At 40.8% G+C, this 25015-nt stretch overlaps 1 protein-coding gene across 2 annotated transcripts in view; it reads left to right on the forward strand.

The window, feature by feature from the left end:
* The first annotated feature begins 1874 nt into the window (after nucleotides 1-1874).
* GLRB (glycine receptor beta) overlaps nucleotides 1875-25015 on the forward strand; it is a 66651-nt gene continuing 43510 nt past the window's right edge. For both annotated transcript variants that reach the window (XM_019534519.1, XM_019534520.1), the window contains exons 1-3: nucleotides 1875-2022; nucleotides 19432-19538; nucleotides 23692-23759. In XM_019534519.1, coding sequence (XP_019390064.1) covers nucleotides 1901-2022; nucleotides 19432-19538; nucleotides 23692-23759 — 297 coding nt within the window. In that variant the 5' untranslated portion in view covers nucleotides 1875-1900. The remainder of the gene's footprint in view (nucleotides 2023-19431; nucleotides 19539-23691; nucleotides 23760-25015) is intronic.

Consider the following 25015-nt stretch of genomic DNA (forward strand, 5'->3'; position numbering starts at 1 on the left):
CCTCTGGCTTGTGGCTGGGCTTGGAAGATGCTTCTCGGCCTTCGGGCTAAGATGAAGCAGGGCTCGGGGGCTAGGACCAAGCAAGACTCGAGGGCTAGGACCAAACAAGGCTCGGGGGCTAAGATGAAGCAATGTTTGGGGGCCAAGCTCAAGCAAGTCTTGGGGGGCCAAGACCAAGCAAGGCTTGAGAGCTAAGATCAAGCAAGGCTCAAGGGGCTAAGACCAGGCAAGGCTCGGGGTCGTTCAGACCTCAAGATCTCCAGGCTTCGGGCTTGCACGTAGGACACCTGCCTGGATTTGGGAGGTATCTCAAGTCCCAGACCAGTGGATCTTGGAGGAAGGATACATGCCCAGTGTTAGAGCCACACAGGCTTGACCATTTGAGCTCTGCTCGTTCAAATTTTGGAACTTGATTCTTGGGCTTTGCCCAAATTAATGTGGAGCTGATTTGATGGTGAACAAGATTAAAAGAAATGCTGATGAGGGGGTGTTTAGAGGGATCAGTTGCCATACAGGGAGCTTTCAAGCTTGTTCTGTAAAGATTGTGTGCAATGAAAGCTCTATTTAATATTTTAACTTATTATTTTATTAGAGGAATGCAGCTTTCTTGAGCAGATGCTTGGGGAATAGATGCTGAGTTGATTGTTTTTGTTTTTTTGGTGGGGGGTTGGAGGTGGGGGGACAGAGAGGAAGCCACGGCTAGATGTTTGTAAGTGAAGCTTCCAGGACATCACGGCTGCTGTGGCTGAGGGTCAGAGAGCCTTTGCTACTGTGTTATGGAGCCCCATGGTTGTAGCTTGGATGCAAGGATGGAGATGCCTATAGCTGGATAGTCTGGCACAAGGTCCAAGCTATTTGGGCAGGGGAAGGCCCTTTTGTTGTTGTTCTTGGAGGGTAGACAAGAAGCTCCTTCTGTTAAAGAGTATAAATGTCCTGCTGTTTCCAGGAGGGGAAGAGAGATGCAGAGGTTGCTCAAAAACAAAACAAAACACAAAAAAATTGGAAAATTCAGCTGGTGCTGAAGAATCAATAAGAAGCTTCTGTTGTTTAAGGGTGGTTAAAAAAAAAAAGCTTGCAAAGCTACCTGTGGTAGAAAGAAGACAAGATAAAATGTATTTTTTTTCCTCAAATGATACAACCAAAAGCAGATATGCTGGTTTTCTGATGTAATGCAGGCTTACCTCTGTCTTCATGAAGTAACTCCCCCCACATGTAGATGTTAGGTGTTCTAATAAATCAAGCATTATATAATAAAACATAGGATGATGTTCAACCTTGCCGTTGCTCTATTCCAGAATGACGTCTCAAATATTTTTGTAGCATGTTCAATCATATTTAATTTATGGTATGCAAAAACTGTCCAAATATGCATTGCAGTTTAAAAGCCAAGACATGCAAGCCTTGTGCACACTTAATAGTGAAATGAATTGTGTGTGAACATTGCAGAATTTTTCTCTATTGAAAGCGAGTTTGTTGGTCATTCTTCTCAGTAATTGGCATGCTGTGGTATGTGGCTAGGTTAACGTGATGTTTCTTGGTGAGTGACTTCATAGTGATCTCTTGGGCTTCCTCTGAGGAGTTGAGATGTATTCCTCAAACACACCAGGCCCAAAGGATGTTTACATTGAAACTCTTTATTGTGTAACTCCTAATTTTGGTGTACAGTCTAAACATGTACATAAAAATGGGGAAAATATTAAAACAGGTTCTGTACCTTGTTTGTTGTCCAAGAGCTCATATCTCTTCTGCTAACTTTGAATTGAGTTGTTATGACTATTCTGTATAGATTATTTAGTTTCTATATGGAATTCTCATTTTCCACATTTTGCCCTAATATAAACCCCTTGTTTCCCTTTATCCATCACAGATTGGCTGTTCTTCTGAGACTGCAGCCCTCAAGATGAAGTTCTTGCTAGCAGTTCTCTTTTTCATTCTGTTCTCCTTATGGATTGAAGAAGTCTGTTCCAAAGAGAAATCTTCAAAGAAAGGGAAGGGGAAAAAGAAGCAATATCTATGCCCATCGTATGTACCTTATCTCTTTGTTTTATACTTTAGTCTTGAGGGGATCAATGGAGGTTTTTAAATGTAGAGATTTTAAAGTAGAATCTGATCTTTCCTGGTGAAATAACATAGTTATTTAATAATTTTGGGAGGTGAGAAATGGGAGGATTGTTTTTTGATCAGTGACATATCTTATATTATCAATGAGCATTAATCTCTGCAGTAGATCCTTCTGAGTTTCCTTTTAAATTTCTTGGGGGAAAATAAAACTCCTGAACCCTGCCAATTTTTTAAATTTAAATGTTAGCTGGTGATTTCAGCCCAATGACCTCATATTTTATAGACATTGTAAATTAGCCTTCCAATTTTGTGCTGTCAAACACTGAACCTAAAATATACACACTGAAATGAAAAAGACCACAAAAATTATGCTAAAATCTATTTCTTGTGTTAGATAAGTTTTGTACTGCTGTTAGGATAGTGCATGTCCTGTTCACATTCTTAATATGATATGCTTTATATCTTTGCATCAATCACATACATACATATATACTTTGTATTAAAGTAAAGTTGATGGTTGCTGTAAAAAAGTACTGGCACATGCACCTATGAAACAGTTTTACTGTAAATATAGAGAAATGATAAGTTTCAGCTGCCCCTGAATATATAAAGATCAATAGCAGAGAACATAGACAGCAAAAGGCAGATGACCTCAGAGTGCTTCAGAGTACAGGGGCCCACTGTTTCTAATGCCAAACTCACTTTATATTTGAACTGACAAGGTTGAAAGAGTTATCAATGAGTACAAAAAGCAGCCTACCCTAAGTGATAAATGTGGGTGAAGTGAAAATTAGCTGCTGTCATTCTTCCTCAGACCGTGAAAGAGAGGCATGCTAAAAAGTCAGGTTAACTGCGCAGATAAAGAGAAAAGACCTATTAAGCAGAAAAACACATTTTAAATAACAGACATAGGCATTGTTTGCATAAATACTTTTTAAAAATCTTACTCTAGACTTTACTGTGGTATTTACTTATTTCCTAAAGGCTCAGAAATTTCTACCTATGGAAAGATTTCATGGATATTTTGTTTGGATTCTAAAGAGTCCGCCATTCTGTTGGACTTGGGAACCTAAGGATAAAAGTGTTGGACTTGGAAGCCTTATTTTCCTGACACATGATGCACAGATTGTACTTTTTATAAATAATTATCAATATTTGGCAGTATTGTAGTACTACAGCTGTCATGTAGTAGTTTTCACTGGTATGTGTCCTAAGGCTTTACACAGGAGAAAAATATTCTCCCTATGTTACCGATGTGGAAACTGACTTGTTGAAGTCACCCAGCAGTATAGTGGCAACATCTGGACTAGAACCTGAGTCTTCCAGGTATCTTTCGAGTTCTTTATCCCTCCATGGAAATAGAATTAGAATTGAAATATTAATATTTCACTTTGTCTCGATGATATTTTTTTAAAAGCCTGTGGTACTTCCTGGCATACAGTTTACACTGTTGAAAGTATATGTGTAGTTTTTTTTTATGCTGAAAAATAAATGTGTGCGCTAAATAATCTTAGATGCAGTGCAGTATTATGTCAGGTTATTATTAATATCCACTTAGGCCTCATTCTAAATTCTTGTGCTAATATTAGCAGCACAGTAATTTGTATGTATTAGGTTTCATATGGCGTTAGCCAAAAACAGTTGACAGAAAGTTAGGCCGAGTAAAAAATAAACATAGCACCTGGATATATACGGTTCACAGTTTTAAAATGAAATTGGATGCTAATGCTTTCAAACTGGGAGGGTCCATATTTGAACAGGTGGACAGCATCTAGAAGACTCCTAATGCCAATTGATGAACATGATCATTTTTAGAGTGGTGGAATTTTATCTTCTGACAATATTTCTTCCCGTTTTATTTGCCATTGACCTGATCATGACGAAGACACCTGTGTGAGTATACCTGTTGCTACTAGTTGGTTAAAAAAAATCCTACAAAATAAATATAGTTGATAAACTCACACAGGCTGCAAAAATTTAATCTGTGAGCTCTGTAAAATATCTATGCAGCATCCACATAGCCCTATCAAAAGTCTTAGTTGCTGCAACGGATAACACTATATATTTCAGAGGGCTATTTTTCATGTTGAAGGGATAATTAAGTCTGCCTGTCTTTTTTCCTGAAAATTGAAATATTTTTTCTAAAAAATTATCAAGTAAAATCTGAAATAAATTACTACATATGGGTTAACCAAATATACCATGGAAGAAAATGGTCTCTCAACAAAGTTGGATGGGAATTTTTCTAGAAAAAGGAATTTCCAGAAAAAAATTAAATTATGCCCATTTGATACTGAATACTTTTTAATTATTTTTTAATTTTTATAATACAAATAGCTAATGGAAGTAGATCTTTATCATATAGCTAAAATGTTCATTTATCTTTTATTTACATTAACCTTAAGTGAAGTAAAATAAAAAGTTAATGACTGAATGACTGTCTTATGTTATAGTATAAAGAGTTAAAGAAATGTACAGCATTTTGTAGGCCAGAGCCACTTGTGTATATGAGTAAAAAGTCATTTAGCATCTCTAGAAACAATTTATATCCTGTCTAGTATTAATGTTTGGTTCGAGAGAGGGCAATTTCATGCAGGTAATTTAATATTGTAAAACAAATTATTAATATAAATGGTCTTTGGACTTTACCACAGTTTTCATTGTACTGTTGGGTCAGACATATCAATATGTTTTACCTTTATCTACATTCATATTAGAATGCAAGCTGTCAGGCACCTGTCATGGTCTCATATGAAATTAACTAGTATCACCATGAAGGTGACAATGGAGATGGAAATCAGCATGGGAAAGTCCATTATTTTATTATGAACCAATACTTACTGGAAACTTTTACTTGTTTTCCAGATAAGAAAACGCTGCTTTATTTAGAAACTTTTGCCATAATTATTCATGATTCTTGGTCCTATGTGTATTGATTGATTATATGTGATAATTAGCATGGTGTTCTGTTCTTTTGTCTGTCTGGCTCTGCACCAGTTTGTTTAGGGTTTATTTTGAAATCAAGCAGACTCTTGCTTTCTGCTCCACAAGACTGATGCTTACTGGTTATGTCCTTCTTAGGATTTAATGACTAAAATACATAGATTTATGTATGTAAATCTGAGGTAGGGCGGGATGTGGGATGGAGCCGCAGCTTGTCTGGGAGGTGTGGGGAGGAGGAGGAGGAGGGGGAGGCTCCTGCTGCTGCACATACACTGGGAGGACATGTGGGCATGTGCATCCGGATCTGTGCATGGGGCGGGCTGCCACTGCGGGCTGCAACTGGGGCTGCGCCAGGCTTTTCCCAGTGCGAGATTGGGCCAGGCTGTGCTTGAGGCAGGGCAGGTGGTGGTGCTGAGAGGGACACTGGGGGGGCTACAGTGAATTTTGGGGTGGCTGCAGCCCCTCCCAACAGTCCCCTCCTAGTGCCGCTGCCACCCATCCTGAACACAGCCCAACCCAGCCCTGCTGGGAAGAGCCCGGTACGGCCCTGGCCTCAACCCAGAACGGCAGCCTGCCGCTCACAGATCTGGGGCATGCTCCCTACATGCCCTCCTGGGGTGCGTGCGGCAGTGGGAGCAGCCCCACCCCAGCTGGGTAGCACCTGCCCCAGTCCCACCCCATTCCTTCCCTCACCCCAGGGGCCTCCATCTGCCCTCCCCCACATCTTCCCTTCCCCCTCCCCTTCGACCACAATAGACTTACCAACTTGAGACTGCTTTTCAAGCTGTCGGGCTGCATATCGGAAATCAGATTGGGATTGGCCCATACGCCTCCTTAAAAACTGGCTATTGGTGTCAGCCCAAAAATTCTCTATCAATGTACCCCTAGTTGCCAATGGCAAAGGAAGCAAAAGTTTGCTATTAAATGTTAGGCAGAAGGCATGGGAGACATGAATCTTATAGATTACCCCTCCCTCATATTTTATTGATTTATATAAGCCCCATGTGTTGTTGATGTACAGGAATGTGAAGAGAGGCATCTTTGCAACTGAAATTCAGTATCTAGTTTCTAGGATTTTTGAAGTTTTTCTATAGCTTAGGTTTTTCCCTAGAGTAAGTTTTTTTTTTCTTCCTTTAACTCCCAATAATTCTGGTTAACATATATTGAGACAATTTGAAGGTTTTAAAATTTTTTTTCCTAAATGTTTTGCTCCAAGTACAGGTGAAGATCATTTTTGCTTTGGATTGTAACATCAGAATTAAATTTGTATGAGGCCCCTCTACCTGTGCAGGTAAAGCAACTATGAGATCTAAAGTCTGGTTCTCCCAATTGTACTTTCTGCCATGCCACAGGAGCATGGCAGCTGGTGTGATTGTAGGATCATGCATTAGATCCCATTGCACTTTATCACCAGTGCAGGGGGATTTTGCCTAGCTCTCACATCTGCAACAGGGTTTGCACCGGGGGCAGGGTTCCCCATTGGCTGAAGGGCTTGCAGTGGGACAGTGGGAAGAATGCTGCTATCACTGTGAACCTGGTCAGCTGTGGGGCTTGCAGCAGGGGTAATGCTTGGAATGCCGCCCCGCCAAAAGCCTCATAAGATGCAGGGGTCACTGGTGGGGGGAGGCAGTGGAAGCACATTATGAGGCTCTCAGGCAAGGCAGTTTTCTCTCCGCAGCAAGAGCCACAGTTAGCTAGCCTCACAGTCAGGTCAGTGCAGAGAATGCTGCACCAGTTTGAATCTTGTCAGCTGTGGGGCTGGCAGCAGGTTGTGCACACCTGTGGAGCACTTCGCTATACATTCAATTAATGACAGGGTTAGAACTAGCTACAAAGTTATGCATTTTCTGTGGAATAACTTTGTAGCTTATTGGTTGTTTAATCACAGCATTAATTGGTTGAACATGTAGCTGGATCTCAACTTAACTTGTGATAAAATAGTTAATGTGTAGGGGGGGCCTAATACTCTAACTGACATCTTGGCCCTATTATACTAGACACTGTATAATCATATGGTACCACATCCAAGGAATTTCTAATCCTAATAAATAATATTATGGTATAGTTGTAGTGTTTATATAGCTTTGATGATCCAGGGAATATGCAAGGATCAAGGTTTGCTTTTATTGGATCAAATATGGATCAGCTATGGAGCTGTTAGATAAGGATAATCTATAATATTTACCTGTGGAGCAGAAAGAAGTAGCTATACACTGGGCACATCTACACATGCACAATTATTGCGCAGTAACTGAAGTTACTGTGCAGTAACTGAAAGTTACTATGCAGTACAGGTGCATGTCTACATGTGTGCACCTGTACTGTGCAGTACCTCTGGTGACTTATGCTGAGTTGGGCATAAATTTCTTACCTGCATCATGCAGGTAACAAATTTGGTTTATAGTTACTTCATGCAGGCAGCAAATTTCCACCCACTTAGTTACTGCATAAACTGCAGTAAGGCACATGTAGCTTTACTTCCAAGTTGGAGCACACACAGTGCTACTACTCAGTAACACCTATATGTGTAGATGCCGGTCTAAAAACTACTTACTATGCAGTTAGTGCACATGTAGACATACCCACAGAGTATCAGTAGTAACTATAAACCAAATGCTACTACCTGGCCATTTCTGACAGCTACTTCTGATATCTTCTCTTCACTCTATGGTTTTGTTGCCCCTTCTACTTCCTTAAGTAACTATTTTTATTTATATAATGCAGTTAAAGCAGTCATAGTTTTTGCTGACATTTAGCTTAGGCTGTATCAACATCTTTCCCAGACCTTTAGAATCAGTTTGCGACATGTTGTACATATATCATGTACGCATGTGTGTGTGTGTGCACATAATCCCTATACAACTGATAATACTAAATTATAGATATTTCAATATTATTGATTGTATATGGATTATATGCATGTGCACATGCACACAAACACACACATGCACACATGTTAGTATGAGGGTGAAGTTACATGTTACACTTAGGCTATTCGAAGGGCACTTAAAATGCAAGTGTCTGTACCTTAAATCTTATTAACTTCTGCTAAGTGCCCTTGGAGTGCCTCAAAGTTATGCCACTTCAGGGAAGGCTTAACTCTTGGCCATGCTACCTAGCTTGTGTTAGGGTAGTTTCAGGCTGTTCCATGGAAATAAAACAAACAATTTGCAGTCATCAAGCATCCCACTGCTCCAAACTTTAGCATTGCTTAACATTCCACAGATCTAGTATGGTCTAAGTGTAAAGTATAACTTACCCTGAAGTTCCTGCAGCTGATAACCTCAGTGTAGGTTGCACTTAGAGTGGATTGATTTAAACTAAGAAATTAAACCATCATTTTTAATCAACTTTGCAATTCTGTTATTTTTTTTAAAACAAAGGTGACTTTTCATTGGTTGCTATGACCATTAAAAATGTGGATATATGACTTAATGGAAACTTTTTTACCCATGATGTGTCAGCAGCTGAATTAGGACAGTTGCCAGTCCATAAGGCTTTTGGGAAAATAAGATTTCTAACTAGTTTGTTCAGAGATGCCCTCTTCCTTATCCCCTTTTTACCCCAAAGAACAGGAATTTCTTTTAAAATATTCCTAGATAGAATCATTTTTACAACCTGTAGCATAGCAGGGATTTTTTCCTTTCCTGTTCACATTTGCTGAAATCTACACTGAAAGCTGCACAGTGAAAAACATTGCTTCTTCCCCAATGCCTGTATTTGACATGAGCAACACAACATTGCTTCTTTCTAGTTGCACATCCTGCTTGACCCCCTTCTCCCATGTTTTATAACTACCCCTGTACATCTGCACCCACAGTCCACTCATACCTTTGGAAAAACAAAAGAAGTAAAAGTAATCCAAGACATCTGTTTGTATAACACACGCCTTTTGCACTACAGCAGGGGTGGGCAATTATTTTGGGCAGAGGGCCGCTTACTGAGTTTTGGCAAGCCATCGAGGGCCGCATGACAGGTAGCTGGGGGCAGATTAATATTTATTTTCTAAATTTTTTAGGGGTCCCGTGGGCTGAATGCAATGGCCTGGCAGGCTGCATGTGGCCTGCGGGCTGCATTTTGTCTGCCTCTGCACTACAAGAATGTATTTATTTAGAAGCAGAAAAGGAAGCTGTTCAGAAAAAAATGGATTTTTGTTTCTTTGTATCTCTGTTTGTGCACATGTACAAGGAGACAAAATAAAGCCATTTGAAGTGTCCAGAAGCAATTGGAAGCCTGGGCTGGTAGTAGACATGTTTTCCATAGTGAGTGGAGTAGTCATAATTTGAGAGCTGAGCCAACCAGACCTCGGGTGGGGACAAGCTATAACATAGGAGTGAGATCACCAATGGTAGAAATAAGTGTCCAGGTGATCTTGATGACAGATATGATGGTGTGTACTAGAGTTAGAGGCTTTATCCCAAGACCTGTAATAAATTTGCCAGTCCCTTGTACCCAGAAGAACAGCCTCTAGTCCCTCCAAGAATTGAGCCTTGATCATATTTATATATCATGACCACAAATTTAAATGACTTCCCCTGGTTCTTTTTTGGCATATAGAAAATAATGCAGCCCACATCATAATGTTTTGAGATATATCTATATATATATTGTTTTTATTTAGCTGTTGAAAGAGAATAGGCCTTAATATATTTTGCATTAAATTAAGAATTATTTTAAGAACAATATAAATAATAACATCAAAATATTTTTTAATCAATTCTGAATTGATTTCACCGGGGGGGGGGAGCATCTATCTTGTGCTTCTGTTCATTAGCAGACCAGCAATTTTAGGGTTCAGGCCTAGAAGTTTGTGACTGTTAAGAATAGAACCCAATTTACTTGAATCGTAGTCCTGTGCCTGAATTTCAAGATCCTTTATTTCATAGAATCATAGAAATCATAGTATCATTGAAGCAGAAGGCTCAAAGGGACATCAGGTCATCGTTCAGTCCAATCCCCTGCTCTAGGCAGGAACCCTTCATCTCGTCAAAGAATCTTCCTTGCTCAGACTTTTAAAGACTATACTCACTTTTCTTCATGTGAACAGGAAGAATATACGACCTAGTAAATAAGATCTAGGAAATGCAATGTGGTTCTCCATTGTTTCTTACCAAGGAAGCAAGAGGACAAATCATAATCTGGCTTATATTCAATAGAACATTACCATTTCTGAAGATGAGAAATGCTCTGGAGGGCATGTGAATTCTGCCACCTACCAGCCTCAGAAGGTCAGAGAAATCAGGAGTACTAAGGTCTAGTAAGTGGTCAAGAAAGCATACGCCATTCTCAGCTGGAACTTTATGAGGCTGTCTTGAGTTTGTTCACTGACTGTGTCAGAATACATTACATCTCATTCTTCTGGGCTTACAAGACATACTCTGGGACTTATTGTCTTAAGGAATCCTTGCAACCTCAGTGAACTCTATCAGGGACCATACTTTTTGGACATAGCTATTGGGAAAGGATGGATAATGAACGATGCTTTTTATTCTCTCTTTTTTTTTTCACATCTGCAATCTCCTTTCCTAAGATCTCATTATGCTCTGGCATCCGTAGTTTTAGAAAAATAGCATGTATATGCCCTTGCCATGTGGTATAATCATCAGGAAAGAAATAGACACATCCCAGTCAAGTTAATTCTTATGTCATTCCACAGCAAGCCACTGTTCTGTTGTCCAGACTGTGATGTAACACACAAACCCCACTGCCAGCATCTGTTTAAAGTTCACAGGTGATGATCTATCATCATGTCCTACTGCTAAAGAGCTCAAGAGATGAATGATAGAAATGTGTCCAACATATACTGCTATATTATTTTTTAAAAATTTCTGGTAGCAGCACAACTAAAACAGCAGATTTAGATTCTATCTAACCAAAGGATATAGTGGAATATATTGCAGCATCTGATATGTCACATTTGATATGAACTTCTTTTCTTCTCTGATGAGGACATTCATTATTCTCAGTGGCGTACATCATTATCACTCCTATCATATATACACGAAGACTGAAAATCTATTCCACCTATTAGAGGAATAATTGTGATTCTGTTCCAACCTGCTTGAGTCCAAGGGAAACTTGTAACACAAAAAGTGAATGAGATTAGGAGGACGACATATTACAAAAGTATGTGTAACTTTTTCAAGGACTTTGTCAAGGGGAAATGGGATCACATTTATGTGCCAAAGTTCACTTAGTCTTTACACATGCTCTGAAGGTGGGGAAGGGGAATGCTCTAATTAAAGTGACTCTGAGCACCAGCAGTGTCTTGTGTATTCAGTGTCCAACACTTCAAAATGATAGTGGTGGCTGTGGCCATTTTGAAGTGAGGCCATTTTGAGACACAAAGGCTCCTGGAGTGTGCTAAGTGCCATGCTCCAGCAGACTCGCCGACACACTGTAATTACAGTGCATCAGAGCAACATCTCTGGATGTCTACAGGCACCCCATGAATCTGTAATGAGTGGTTATGGCACTCATCTAAGGAAGAGGGGAAAAGAGAGTCCAGATTCAGTTTCCTCTTTCCAAGACTGCTTTTATATTCATATCAAACAATCACTAAATAAAGTAAGGAAATATTCCTGGAACTAGGGAGCAGCTTGCAATTCAAACATAACACTGGAATCTCTTACTATCACACTTCTGAGGTAGTACTGCCCTTATGGCTGCGTCAGAGGTATAGGTCCAAAGTGACTGTTCCAAATTTGGGTAACAGCTGATTGTTTAAAATATCCTTAATGCTGCTTGGCCTTGTGGAATCTACCAAGCTCCCCATGGGGAAAAGGCCTTAAACCATTATGCAAGAGGTGCAGCAAAAATTGCCAACATTAGTATAGATTTCCTCTGGTAGGTAGTGAGACCTGGGGAAAATCATACCAGCTACCTGGTGTACGGTGATCTTGCAGGACTTGTATTTCTTTTATCAGAGTGCTGATCTGTCCACTTATAGCTAAACCAGATAACACTTCTATTTTAAGTCTGACCATCACCCATTTTATGACCTTTCACAGTTATGCAACAATTTCCAGTGGGTTTGCTTCAATTTTACTTGTATACTAACCATCACTGTTCCTGATTTGGTTATGGGTCCATAATAAGCTGTTAAATCTCAGAGTGTCAGAGTTAAGTGAATTGGGAGATTTATTCCAGGAGACAACAACCTCATTCCTGTTGGGTTGAACTACCTTGTTTTTAGTAACTTCTTCTGGGTTCTAATCTAGGGAAGCAGCTGTAGTTAGTTTTGCCCAATCCCTATTGGTTCCCCAGATTACTTGTTGCCTTGCTTCTCTTATAAGCAGTTTTCCTCACATCATGTGACCTTTTTACCTGGTTATCTGCATGGATCCCCCAGAAGCTTGTTTCTGAAAGAGACTCATTTCAGTTACTCAGCTACCACACTACGTCTCCTCCTTTTTGAGCCTTCTTCTTTCTGCAGTTGTATGTGTGGGTATACATGACCTGACATGGTATATACCCACATTACTTCCATAAGTAAATTATCTGAAGGAAATGAAGGGCTGTATCCTCATCATCCCCCCAAAAGTGAGAGCATATACAGCATTCATTAATTTCAGCCAGTTGCCATGAAGATCAATCCACAGCATGGGGAATTACAATACAGTTGCTGACACAAGACAAATCCCAGCCCCCTTTACCTCATGTTCACTAGTTTGTATGCATGGGCCCTTGTTTTTTGGCAAATCTAATTTGCATATAGTTTAACTATGCACCTGGAACTTATACCTATTTGCAGTGATGTCTCTGGTGGACAAAACTGGATATACGGGCAGTCCTTGGACTTACGACACAATTGGTTCCTGAAAATCAAGTCTTAAGTCAAAACGTTGTAACTCGCAACTGATTTTCCCATAGGAAACAACGTGATAAATGGGAGATTGGTTCCTGAACCAAGGCCCAATACCCTATTTTTGCCAAAAATAACCCAGAATTTTGTACTCAATCAATTATAGGTGAGTCCCTCAAGGCTCTGTCCTTGGACCTATATTGTTCAACATCTTCATTAATGATGTGGACATTGGAGTCAGAAGCAGACTGGCCAAGTTCGCTGATGATGCCAAACTCTGGGGTGAAGCATCCACACCCGAGGACAGGAGGGTAATCCAGACAGGCTCAGGAAATGGGCGGATGAGAACCTGATTGTGTTTAACACCGAAAAATGCAAGGTTCTCCAACTTGGGAGGAAAAACCTGCAGCAGTGTTAAGCTGGCTAGCACTACAGATGAAAGGGACTTGGGGGGTCATGATTGATCACAAGATGGACATGAGCCTTCAGTGTGATGCGGCAGCTAGTAAAGCAAGCAAAACGCTGGCTTGCATCCATAGATGCTTCTCAAGCAAATCCCAGGACATCATTCTCCCATTGTACTCAGCCTTGGTGAGGTGGCAGCTGGAGTACTGCGTCCAGTTTTGGGCTTCACAATTCAAAAAGGATGTAGAGAAGCTTGAGAGAGTCCAGAGGAGAGCCACACGCATGATCAGAGGTCAGGAAAAAAGACCTTATGACGACAGGCTGAGATCTATGGGACTCTTTAGCCTGGAAAAGCGTAGGCTCAGGGGTGATCTGACGGCCACCTATAAGTTTCAGGGGTGTTCACCAGGATCTGGGGGAATGATTGTTCAACAGAGCACCCCAAGGGGTGACAAGGTTGAATGGTTATAAACTTCTGCAAGACTGTTTCAGGCTGGACGTAAGGAAGAATTTCGTCACTGTCCGAGCCTCCAAGGTCTGGAATAGCCTGCCATCAGAGTTGGCTCAAGCACCTACTTTGAATGCCTTTGAGACAAATGTGGATGTTTATCTTGCTGGGATCCTATGACCCCAGCTGACTTCCTGGGGCAGGGGGCTGGACTCGATGATCTTCCAAGGTCCCTTTCAGCCCTAATATCTATGAAATGTATGAACTCTATAGCTACATTAATGTATTTATGTTGTAAATGGCAATCATATTGATTTGGAAGGACTTCTTTGAGGTGACTTTGTTGGACTTTTTGAAAGGCTCTTGGCTGGAATCTTCTCAGGAGTCTTGGCTCCAGGTTTTTCTAGAGTCTGGTCTACTTTCTTAAAGCAAGTCTCCAAGGAAGTTTGGGCAGATGTTCTCCAGGGAGATGGGTGATGCAGCAAGCTTGTTCGCTAGCATGACGTGGCATCAGATCAAGTGTTGTAAAATTAAAACTGCCATCAGAAAGTTGAAACGGGGTGTCAATTTATAAACCTTGTAAGTGCAAAACATTGTAACTTGAAACATTATAAGGTGAAGACTACCTATAGTTCAAATTATCTGCCCAGCTTCTTTAAGGTAACATTTTCAAAAATTGCCTGCATGGTTCTGGGGCTCATTGACTCTCACTGACAATTAGCATCTCAAGACCAGAAGGGTATATCTATACCACTTTTGCAAATAAGATGAAACCACTCTCAAGGTGCACCCCTAACAGCTGCTTCCAAGAGTGTGCTTGAGGGCAGATGCAAGGGATGCTTCCAAGGCAGTTTCACGGCCCCATTTTTGGATTTGCTGTGTGAAGACAGCTGTGTTCCTGGAAACAATATAGATATATGCCAAGTCCCTTTTTAATACTGGTCTCTGGTCCTGAGCTCCTTTGGAAAATTCTATCCTCCTTGTAAACAAAGCACGATCTATATTATTAAGTATCAGTGGCTGTATCTACACATTGCTGTACAGCAATGTTGTTATTGCACCGTGTTTTAGTATTGTGCTGTGTGGGTGGCACACATGAAGATTTCCCCACTACATCACCATAGCAGCACGCTGTAAGTGGGGAGCGCGCCACTACAGTAACATGGCTAGTGATCATGTGTAGATGCACCCAGTATGGCATACAGTATAAGAGCACAGAAAATTAGCATCTCAGCAAAACTAAAAAGGATGTGTGTTGGCAAATAGAATCTACTTGAATTCTAGAATTCTACAAATAGGGTAAAGAAGGTTGAGTGATTTTTTATTTCTGCCCTAGTTTCTCCCATTTTAATTCTTATTTGCTAGTCAAGAAATATCTTGGGGAACAGAAGTAGACAAGAATTGGAGGATCACAAAGTACATCAGAGAGTGAATTTCTAATTTCTTATCTCTGTATGCAGCAACTGCAAACAATTTCATGGTTCACTTTGTCCAGAGATGAATGAGTGTGATTGTGTGCAAGTGAGAAATCGATAACTCCATGACACTTTTACACGATTAACCAAGATTGTACAAGCCTTCACAGATATCAGTGTAGCATGATGCTGTTCAGTACTGAATCAATTGACTCTTCCACATACCACCTGGCATCCTTTCTTCATGCTGTTTTCCTTCAAATGCGAAACAGAATGGTCTCAGGAATTTGTAAAGAAAGAAAGATTTCTCTTTCAGTTTAATGATATTTTATTCTGTGACATCTGCAAAAAGAAAGTAATCCAAAATTGTTGGATATATTTATACGAGATACTTTCACTGGTCATAGCCAATGATCAGTAGCAAACACAAACACTGAAAAAATGAAACGAATCTCTTCATTTGATCAAAACCTCTCAGAATCTCTTCTCTTGATCAAAATTAAATGTAGGGATTTGTAAACATGATTCTTGAGAAATTTTTAGAAAATGGAAGGCCTTTCTCACCCTCCTTCATCCATTGCTAGAGATGAGTAAGTTGTATTTTAAAAATGTAACTAAAGGAGAAAGAAATTTTGCAGGAGTGATTGTTGGTGAATACATATTGAATTCAATAATCAATGAATATGTGTAAAGAAAAAATGAAAATAAGCATTGTATATTAATCCCACTGAAGCAGATGAAGATTATAAAGAATTAATATGTAATCTTAATTAAGATAGGGTAATAATATTTGTTTTGGGAATATTCTTGTGGTGCTTAACCTAATCTGGTTGCTGAAGTTCTGATGTTCAACTTTATATCTTGATAAATATTTTTGTTTTATTTCACATTAGCAATGAGTGGTCTAAAACCAAAAATGAAAACAAAAAAATGCATTTTATATTTGAGAGTGATAGCTATTCAGATTTTATCCAGGTTAAATAGAAATTCAGGTAACTAACCTAGAAATTGTTAGAGACTTCCAAATTGCATGCATTTAATTTTGAGGTTATCTTTACCTTATATTTCCCATTTGTATTAGCATGCTTTAGTTCTGTCATTGGATTTCCATCCCTGGCAATTTTCAAGAGCAAATTAAATAGAAACTTGACTGGGCTGGTTTAGTAAGGGATAAACCTGGACTGAGTAGAGGCTGGACTAGATGATCACATGAGCTCCCTTCCAGCCCTGCTTTCTTGTGATCCTATAACTGATATAATACCTTGTGTTATTTTTGGGAAGGAAGAATGCTGATTAGACTTATAGCCTGCCTAAAGAATACCTAATAAATGCTTTTCAATTTTAAGGGGAATTGAATGAATTATTATTATTGAAGAACGAAGGCCCACCTTCAGATTTCTCTTTTTCCCTCTGGCAGTATGTAAATAAAAACCTGTGGCACCATAATACATCCATTTCTTATACTACTTTAAGTTTAAGAGGACAATTATGAGATCTTGGTTGTGAAAGAGAATGCAATGTTAAATGCTATTGTTTTAAAATACAATTTTTATTATCTTTAGGCACCCAGATGATACATTTTAAATAAAAATATGGGCTAAAATATTATTCAATTTCTTAAGAATTTTGCCTATTAGGGAATTATCATGACATACAACTGCTGTAGATAAAGCTCAGATTACTCATGAATAAATGGTGCCAGGCAGATGTCTGTGCAGATGAATAAATGGTGCCAGGGGGAGCCACTGCCACTAACTGGCAGCTCTTTTGAAAGGCAGCCCTGCTCACTACTCTCTGGCCAGCCACTGCCTTGGCTAGGAGCAGCGTTTGCAGTGCAAGGACAGCATGTGACAGTGCTGTTCTCACTGCCTCTGCCTCCCCATGTTATGGGTACTCCTACCCCTACCCCTGGCAGTGCCCCATGCTCCTGGCCTCCACACTTGTCCTCCTGGCCCACTGCATCGACTGCCACCTGACCCATGGCTGTCTCACCCCTCCTGGCTCCTCCATGTGCAGTGACTGCCTGTCTGCCTGCCATGTACCCTCCCCCCCCCGCCCCCCCAGGGCTGCTGCTATGCACCTGCAGCCTCTACCCTGTCCACCTACCTGAACCCCACCAGGGATGCCAATGATAGGTTCTAGGATGCCACCACCAGGGCTGCCCTTGTCCTCCTGGGTCTCCAGCCTTGCAGCCTCTGGAGGCCAGTCAGGACTGGTGGCAGCACATTGTCCAGCACACCTGGGATGATAAGCAGTGGCTGGAGTCCTTTGGGATGACCTGGGCTACCTTCTGGGATCTCCTGGAGCAGCTCCAGTCACACCTGGAAGGTCAGGACAACATCATGTGGCTGCCTTTCCCCACAGACAGCCAGCTGGCCCTTGCCCTTCTGAAGCTGGCCATACCCACTAGCCTGCAGTACTTTGGCCACCCGTTTGGCTTGGGCAAGGCCAAGCTTTAAGCAAGCTTTCAGGTTCAAAAACTTCGTCAGGCTAAGGAAGGTTCAGTAGTTGGTGTGTGCTCTTCCTGGATGGAATGAATAGTAAAGAAGCCAGAGGCTGGGCTGGTGTGCATGCAAGACAGGCAGTCAGTGAAGATGTAGATTGAGGAGTCAGGGGGTAAGAAACAGGCTGGGTGGCAGGGGCCATGGGGAGAGAAGGGGGATGAACGGTGGAGAAGTACCTGGGGAGTCAGATGTCAGGCAGGTTATAATGTGCCATAAATCCAATGTCTATATTTAGTCCATGATTTTTAGTATCCAGGAGGTTGATGAAGTGGAGTTCATGGGCTCATCTCTGGGAAGTGTTTTGTAAGTTTCCTTTGAGGATCAGGACTGAGATCAGGAAGAGCACACACCAACTGCTGAAACTCCCTTAGCCTGACAAAGGTTTTTTGAACCTGAAAGCTTGCTTAAAAAATGTTTTCCAACTATCTAAGTTGGTTTAACAAAAGATATTAGATTCATACAAAGAACCTTGTCTGCCTATGTTCTTAGACCAACATGGCTAAAACCTACACCCCTATAAAAACTGAAAACATTCCGCCCTTGATCAAAACTCTATAAGAACCTGAAGTTTACGTACTGGAAATATGAAGTATCTCTATTTTTAAGTGATACATAGATTTTACTTATTTAACATAATAGAACATTTGCATAAAAAAAATAGTAAAAGACCTGTCTGAAAAGCTATTTGGATTTTCTTCATTTTCAGTAAATGTTAGAACACTGGGGAGGTTCCAGAGGACTACAAGAAGACTAATGTAGTGCCAATTTAAAAAAAAAAAAAAAAAAGCAGGAGTAATTATTGACCTGACAGACCTGACATTGATCCTAGGGAAAATAATGGATTGGCTGATTTAAGGCTGGATTCCTAACAAATTCGAAGAGAACAAAGTAGGCAAAGCCAAACAACCTAAGTTTATAGAAAATAGATCTTGTTAGAATAACTGGATATGATTGTTATGACTTTATTAGTTGGGTAGTTAAAGGTAACAGACTGCTGCAAAGTGTATTTGTTATAGCACATTATCTTGATTAATAAACAAGACTGATACAAAATTAATGTAGTACACATTTGAAGGTGTAAGAATTACTTGGGTATTATGCATATGTCTTATGTGGGTACAAGTGTACACTATTAGGCATGGTGTCCACTATGTCAAGTTATATGTTACTCTTACCTATCCTGTGTTAACTTTTTAATTTTAGTAATCATTTTAATTTAAAACCTGAATAATCATGAAAAGATTAATGTAGGCTTTTACACTTCCCCCTGAAGAAGTAAAATGAGAACAAGCAGCCCCTTTTTAATAGCAAAGATTCATCAGTGTTTAACAATGAAGTTATGCAATGGCTCTAACTCTCTGTGGGATAGCTGGCTCGTCCGCTTGAAAGCAAAAGACTGCCAAATCCCTGTGTTTTGACTCCTAGAAATTCCTTGTCAGTTGGTTTATGTTTCTAATCTGAAAGTCCCTAAAAATATTCCACTAGCTGTTTTCTATTAATCAAGAATTTACAGCCTTTGTGGTATTTATGGTGAAAAGAACCAGTAGTGCATTTTCACTCTTTCTAGTTTTTTATTTTGTTTACAACCAGAGGAATTATTAGTGTTTTCACTGGTTTTTATAAAATCTGGGAAAAATATTGAAATGGCACTGCTGTAGTGTATTAGTAGAATAGGGCAAGTATTTTAGAAGGTTACTTCTTAGTAGAAATTTATTATTTGTGGCCTTATCAGTAACTTGAATGGTATGAATTTGAAATATTAAATGTAGATTTAAATTTGCAGTTCTTGCCATCTTAATAGTAACAAATACATTTTTTGTTTTTGTTTTTTTGTTTTTTTTTTTTTTACAGCCAACAATCACCTGAAGACCTTGCAAGAGTACCTGTTAATTCTACCAGCAATATCTTGAATAGGCTATTGGTCACTTATGATCCCAGGATAAGACCAAATTTCAAAGGTTTGTCACATATTAGACATTTTCTATCATTTGAAGTTAACATTTCTTTTTCTCTTATTCACAAACAGAAAGTCAGTGCCAACTAGATTTCTAAAAAAATTATGTAGGATCACGTTTCTGAAAAGGGTGTGAAATTGTTGAGATTCACATACCCTTTTCAGCTGATGGATATTCCATGATGCTGATAATGCATAGAGTATGTAGAGTGATATCTTAAAGTTTTAATGTAATTCCTTTGTAATATTAATTAAATTATATATGTTTTAGGAATGATTTTTATTTAGTGTTTAAATATGGTTTTCAGTTTTAAGTATCGTTTTATGCACTAAACAGTTTTACTGACCTTTTATGCAAGTCATTTTCAGTCATCTTGCTTTAGGATGTGGGATGTACAGAATTAGTAGTTCCGAAATCAGACAGAAATTAGATGGGTGGAATTCTTTTAAATACATGTTGACAAACATTATTGACATACTTTTGAATTGCATCTGGTTCATGTGTTTATGTATGTTTTTCAATATATGGCCTTTTTTTTCAAAGCAAGTAATTTTTTTTCCTTGTTGGCAAATATAACTCCTTTCTACTTACAGTAATTAAAGGACTGCATGTTTTCTACAAAATATCTAATAATTCACACAACTGCAACATAAGCTCTCCAAGAATGAGATTCTTTTCCTCTGAGAAAGTGTAAACAAATTTATTATACATTCTTATATTGCAGTTTGTAACAGTGACATTTGCTTCGCTAAAAATTAACTATATTTATGTGTGTGTGTGTATTTGTATGCTTGTGTGGAATTATAATCATAATACACGTGTATGAGAAAGCTACTCTAGAGAGCTATAATCTTGATTATCTTTCTGAGTAGACTTTTACCAATTTGCCAATTTGCCAATTATCAGCCACAGGATTAAAGCTTACCAAATTTTTCATTTATTTTATGCTGCCAGTCTTGAAAAATATCAAGACTGAGGAAAAAGAAGACAACTGTTACATCAATTTTTAGGAAAGTGGAAGAAGAAGAAAAAAAAGAATATTTTTAACAAGTGATTACCCACATTAAAATATTTCTCAGCCATGACTGATTTACTTGGCCAGCATTTTGTGTCCAAACCTTTCAGGGACTGAAGTAATTTGGAGTATAGAGCATTCTTGCACTTGCAGAAGTTCTCAGCACAGCAAAGCATCAATCGTATGCATAACATGGAAGCCAGGCTTTCACTGGCCAGTGTTAGTAAGAAATAGCAGCACTAAACATTAAATAGAATGCATCTTTCTGTAATTGAGTACAGTGTACAGTCATCTCAGTGACTTGCAAGTGAATTTACAAAACTGCAGCATTGAACCTGATTAACTTAGTGCACAATCAAACCATAAGATGGTGTATATATTGCTTTTTCATGAATTTAATTCCTGAACAAATAGTCTGATTCTGATCTCAGTGGGGAGTCAGAGGCTGTATAAAAGAGCAATATAAAAACCTGCCCTGTGCTGGCCCCAGCAATATAAAAACCTGCCCTGGTGAGCAGCTATTTGCCCTCAGGAGCTTCTGAGGCCCAGCCACTTGGTATCTGGGAACACTACCCCTTGTGCCAGCTGGACTGCTGAATGAGCCCTAACCTGGAGTGACCCCTGCACCCTCTACCCACTACAGCAGTCTGACAGTGGGGGCTGGTGCCTGTGGCAGCATCTGCCCCCTTGGACCTGTCACCCTATGGATGCGCCCCTGCCAGATGCAGATGGGGTGCCTCTGTTCTGCCAACTGGGTGTCACGGGGCGGGGCCCTAAGAGCGGCCATGATCTCTCTAATGCCCCCTACCGTGCGAAGTAGGCTATCCAGCACCCTCGTTCTCGCCCACCATGGCTTTGATGTTATATAATTTTATAATGGAGGCTGCCTTTTGTCCCCTTGGACACAGTGCGCTTGTTTATCCTGGGCCCTGTTCTGTATGGACTGACTTGGTGCACCCCAGCCTTATGGGCTATGCGTGGCTCCAACCTTCCCTGTACCACGCCCCAAGCCTTGCAGATGTCCTGGACGTTATCTGGTCAGTTTTCCTTCCCGTGCCCTCGTGGGCGCCCCCCGGGTTTGCCACGCAGCCAGCGCCCACTCGCGGGCGCCCCTTGGGTTGGGGCCAATGCCCCCTGAATATTGTGCCCACTCTGGGCTTCTTGCCTGTGCGTCCCTTCTGGGGCTCCGCCTGCACTGGGGCTTCTCCCTTGCACTCCCTCCCTGGGGCTTTGCCTCGCAATTGGGCTTCTCTTCCTGTGTGCCCCCTCTGGGGCTTCTATTCCTATACGCCCTCCCTAGGGCTTAACACAAGCACCCTCTGGGCTTCATGCCGGTGCCCACTCTGGTGCTCCTTACAGTTGGGGCTCAGGTGGCTGTAGCCGTGCCTGGCCCCTAAATCCACCGTGCCCCTTTTGCAGGGCTGGGGTCAATGCCCCTCAGTACCGTGCCCTCCCTGGCACCAGGGTCCCCACACCACCGTGGAACCCCACCGAGGCCTCCTCCAACCTCTATTAGCCTCACCCGGTCCTCCGGTTGTATAAAACTACAAACAGAAAGCTCAAGCCCCTGGGCTACAACATAAACTCTAAGTAACCTGTCTAACCCTCATTCAACTCCCTACCAGGGCTTCCTCCACCTGGTATCCTTGACCAGGAGCTGCTCATGCCATCAGGCTTCCCTACTCTGCTTGCTCCCACAGAGCTCCTTCTTCCTCAGCTGCCAGAGGGGAACTGCCTGGTAGGCTTCAGCCTGGGCTGTTTATATACTCCAGACCCTGCCCCCTCCCGGTCAGCTGACCCCTGTGGTTGCCCCGGCAACCAACACCTGTCCTTCTATAGGAGCAAGCACTTCAGTGCCCCAGCGACACTGGGCAACTGTCACCCAGAAGATGTGCTCCTTGCAGTGGCCTGCTTTGAACTATCAAAGCGTGTCCTCTTGGCCCCAAATGAAGCCACCCCACCCCCCTGCAGGGCCCACAGCTCCCCCCATAGAGCCACAGCCCCCCTACAGGGCCACAGCTTTCCCCTACAGGGTCACAGCCCCCCATAGGGCTCACATGTGCCCCTGCGGGGCACACATGCCCCCCTGCAAACCCACATGCACCCCACCATACAGGCCACATGCCCTCCCATAGAACCCACATACCCCACGTTCAGGGCCCACATGGTCCCTACATATGGCTCACAGCCCCGCCCGCCAGCATCAGTGACCATCTAGGCACTCAGGGCCCTCCTGGCATCCCCCCCACCCAGCTGCCTGCCACCTGGTGCTGCCTGTGTCACACTGTGCAGGCCCAGCCCAGCTCAGTGTGAGGCCATGTGCCTTCGGGCAGGTCTGGGCCACTTGAGCTGTCACCCAGGGTTCAGTGCTGCTCTCAGGGACCATATGTCATGGCAGGCCGAGTCCTGCCTCCATGGAACTTGCCCAGCCTGACGGTGCATGGGGCCTTTGCATATACGTGTGGGCTCGTCTGGATGCACCCTTTGTGTGTGGGAGGGGAGCAAATCTTAGACCAGTCTGTGTGTGCTGAACTTTTGTTTTGTTATGGGTATAGACTAGTTTTTAATCACTTATGCTGGTAAAAGTGAGCTTAGGGCACAGTGAGCGTGGTTGAAGAAGAAGCAGCAAAAGTAGAGCATGCCAATGCCCTGACAAATTCTGGTTTCTAGAATACCCTTTTGGCAACCTGGAATCTGCAAAGTAGAGAAGCCTTGTGCTAGGGACTGATAAGCTGTAAATGGGGTACCTTTAGCCTCTACACAGACATACTTATACCATATGATAATAGAATAATTATGGGAATTGAAAAACGTACGAAGTGCACAAATGTTCTCTCTTTAAAGCTCTAGGCTAAGCAGTTGTTCTAGATTCTTATCAGTAACATGAAAATAATTCGTATAAATCTCAGTTACTTCTAGTAACTGTAGAAGGATTAAATACCATTTCCACAGACCAGCAAATGCTTTTATTCATATTTACACAAAATATACTTTGAAATTAACTGGCTTTGAAATGGCCTTCAGGTGTGTATAATTTATATATAAACTTAAGGACTGCCAGGATGGTATACATTTTCACAAGTTCAGAAGAGGATTGCCCTAATGTAGAACAATAGATTTACCTTTTTTTCTTTTTTTTAGGGATTCCAGTTGATGTAGCGGTCAACATTTTCATTAACAGCTTTGGATCAATTCAGGAGACAACTATGGTAAGAGTATAATTTGATGAATATTTACATTTTAACTCATGCAAAATTTCTAATTAAATTAAATTGAAACTTAACCTTTTCTAAGCAGCGGATTATGATTTACATATATAAATGGTTACTTTGTTTATGCACAGACAGATTGGGATTTATTGAGGGACTGGCTATCTTTATGCTATAAACATAGCTATCTGTTGTATTAGTTATTCATGAATAATTCTGTTCATTACTTTTTAGAGGATTTGAATCTGAAAGCAAAAATTTATTTGAAAGATAAAAATAAAGGAATGCTGTTGGCTTCTGAAAAGTGTGAAATATGGTTTTATTTTAATTAAGCTATTCAGTTCAGGAGGGATAAGGTTTGTTAGCATGAAGTCAGTGACCTCTTTCAGAGTCATTTTGTCACTATTTGTACAGTTATTAAGGAGAGAGATTGGACTGGATAAGGAAAATAAGTGGCTGTACCAAATATAATACATAGTATGTAAGTTATTTAATTTCTGCAGGAGCCTGAGGATATAAGTAAGTACTGTGGAAAAATAGAAGAAAAAGTAGAGGAATAAAGTATCCATGCAGATTTGAGAACTCTTTCCTTTGTTTGTTATAAAAGATGCAAGATAGTAAACTGAGGACTACACAAGAATACTAAGGAGATACAGCAATCAGCTAAAGGGATAAAGTGAATGCTAAAGTTAGAAGTTTAGTAATTGCTCATGTGAATATTCCCATTCAGGAATAAACAGAGGTGGGAAACTCTTTTAATTTGAACTCAGGCAGAAGGTAAGACAGGGAAGCACCTTAAAAAATAAGTAGTTTAGGGGTAAAGTGATTTAGAAATACTTTATTCCTAAGTGAGTATGTTCATGGTGACGATTAATTCATTTTGACTCCTGCAAAGTGATTTAACACCTGTAGTTGAATTGTTATACCATTTCTGAGCCCCATGTAAATGACTCTATATAGCTGGGGGGTTTTTCTGACTGCCAAAATGAAAAGCACTCTGTTATGGACAGAAAGTACCAGGTCCAAAAGGGTGCTTAGGAGCCTATCTAATGCTTCTCTTGTGTAGCCCTCATTGAGGGTACCTAAATAGGCATTGGGTACTTCAGTACTTCTCTGGACCTCGCCCCAACATTTTTGCCTGGTTTTGAGCAATATGTAGTATCTTAGTTCACATTGACAGAACTAATATGAACAACTGGCGTTTCAGTTAGAAGAATTAGGAATTTTATTAGAGAATGGGGACTCTGTTTTTAAGG

Source organism: Crocodylus porosus, unplaced genomic scaffold (genome assembly GCF_001723895.1).
Source record: "Crocodylus porosus isolate Cpor-Errol unplaced genomic scaffold, CroPor_comp1, whole genome shotgun sequence".
In the NCBI taxonomy this organism is placed as follows: domain Eukaryota; kingdom Metazoa; phylum Chordata; order Crocodylia; family Crocodylidae; genus Crocodylus; species Crocodylus porosus.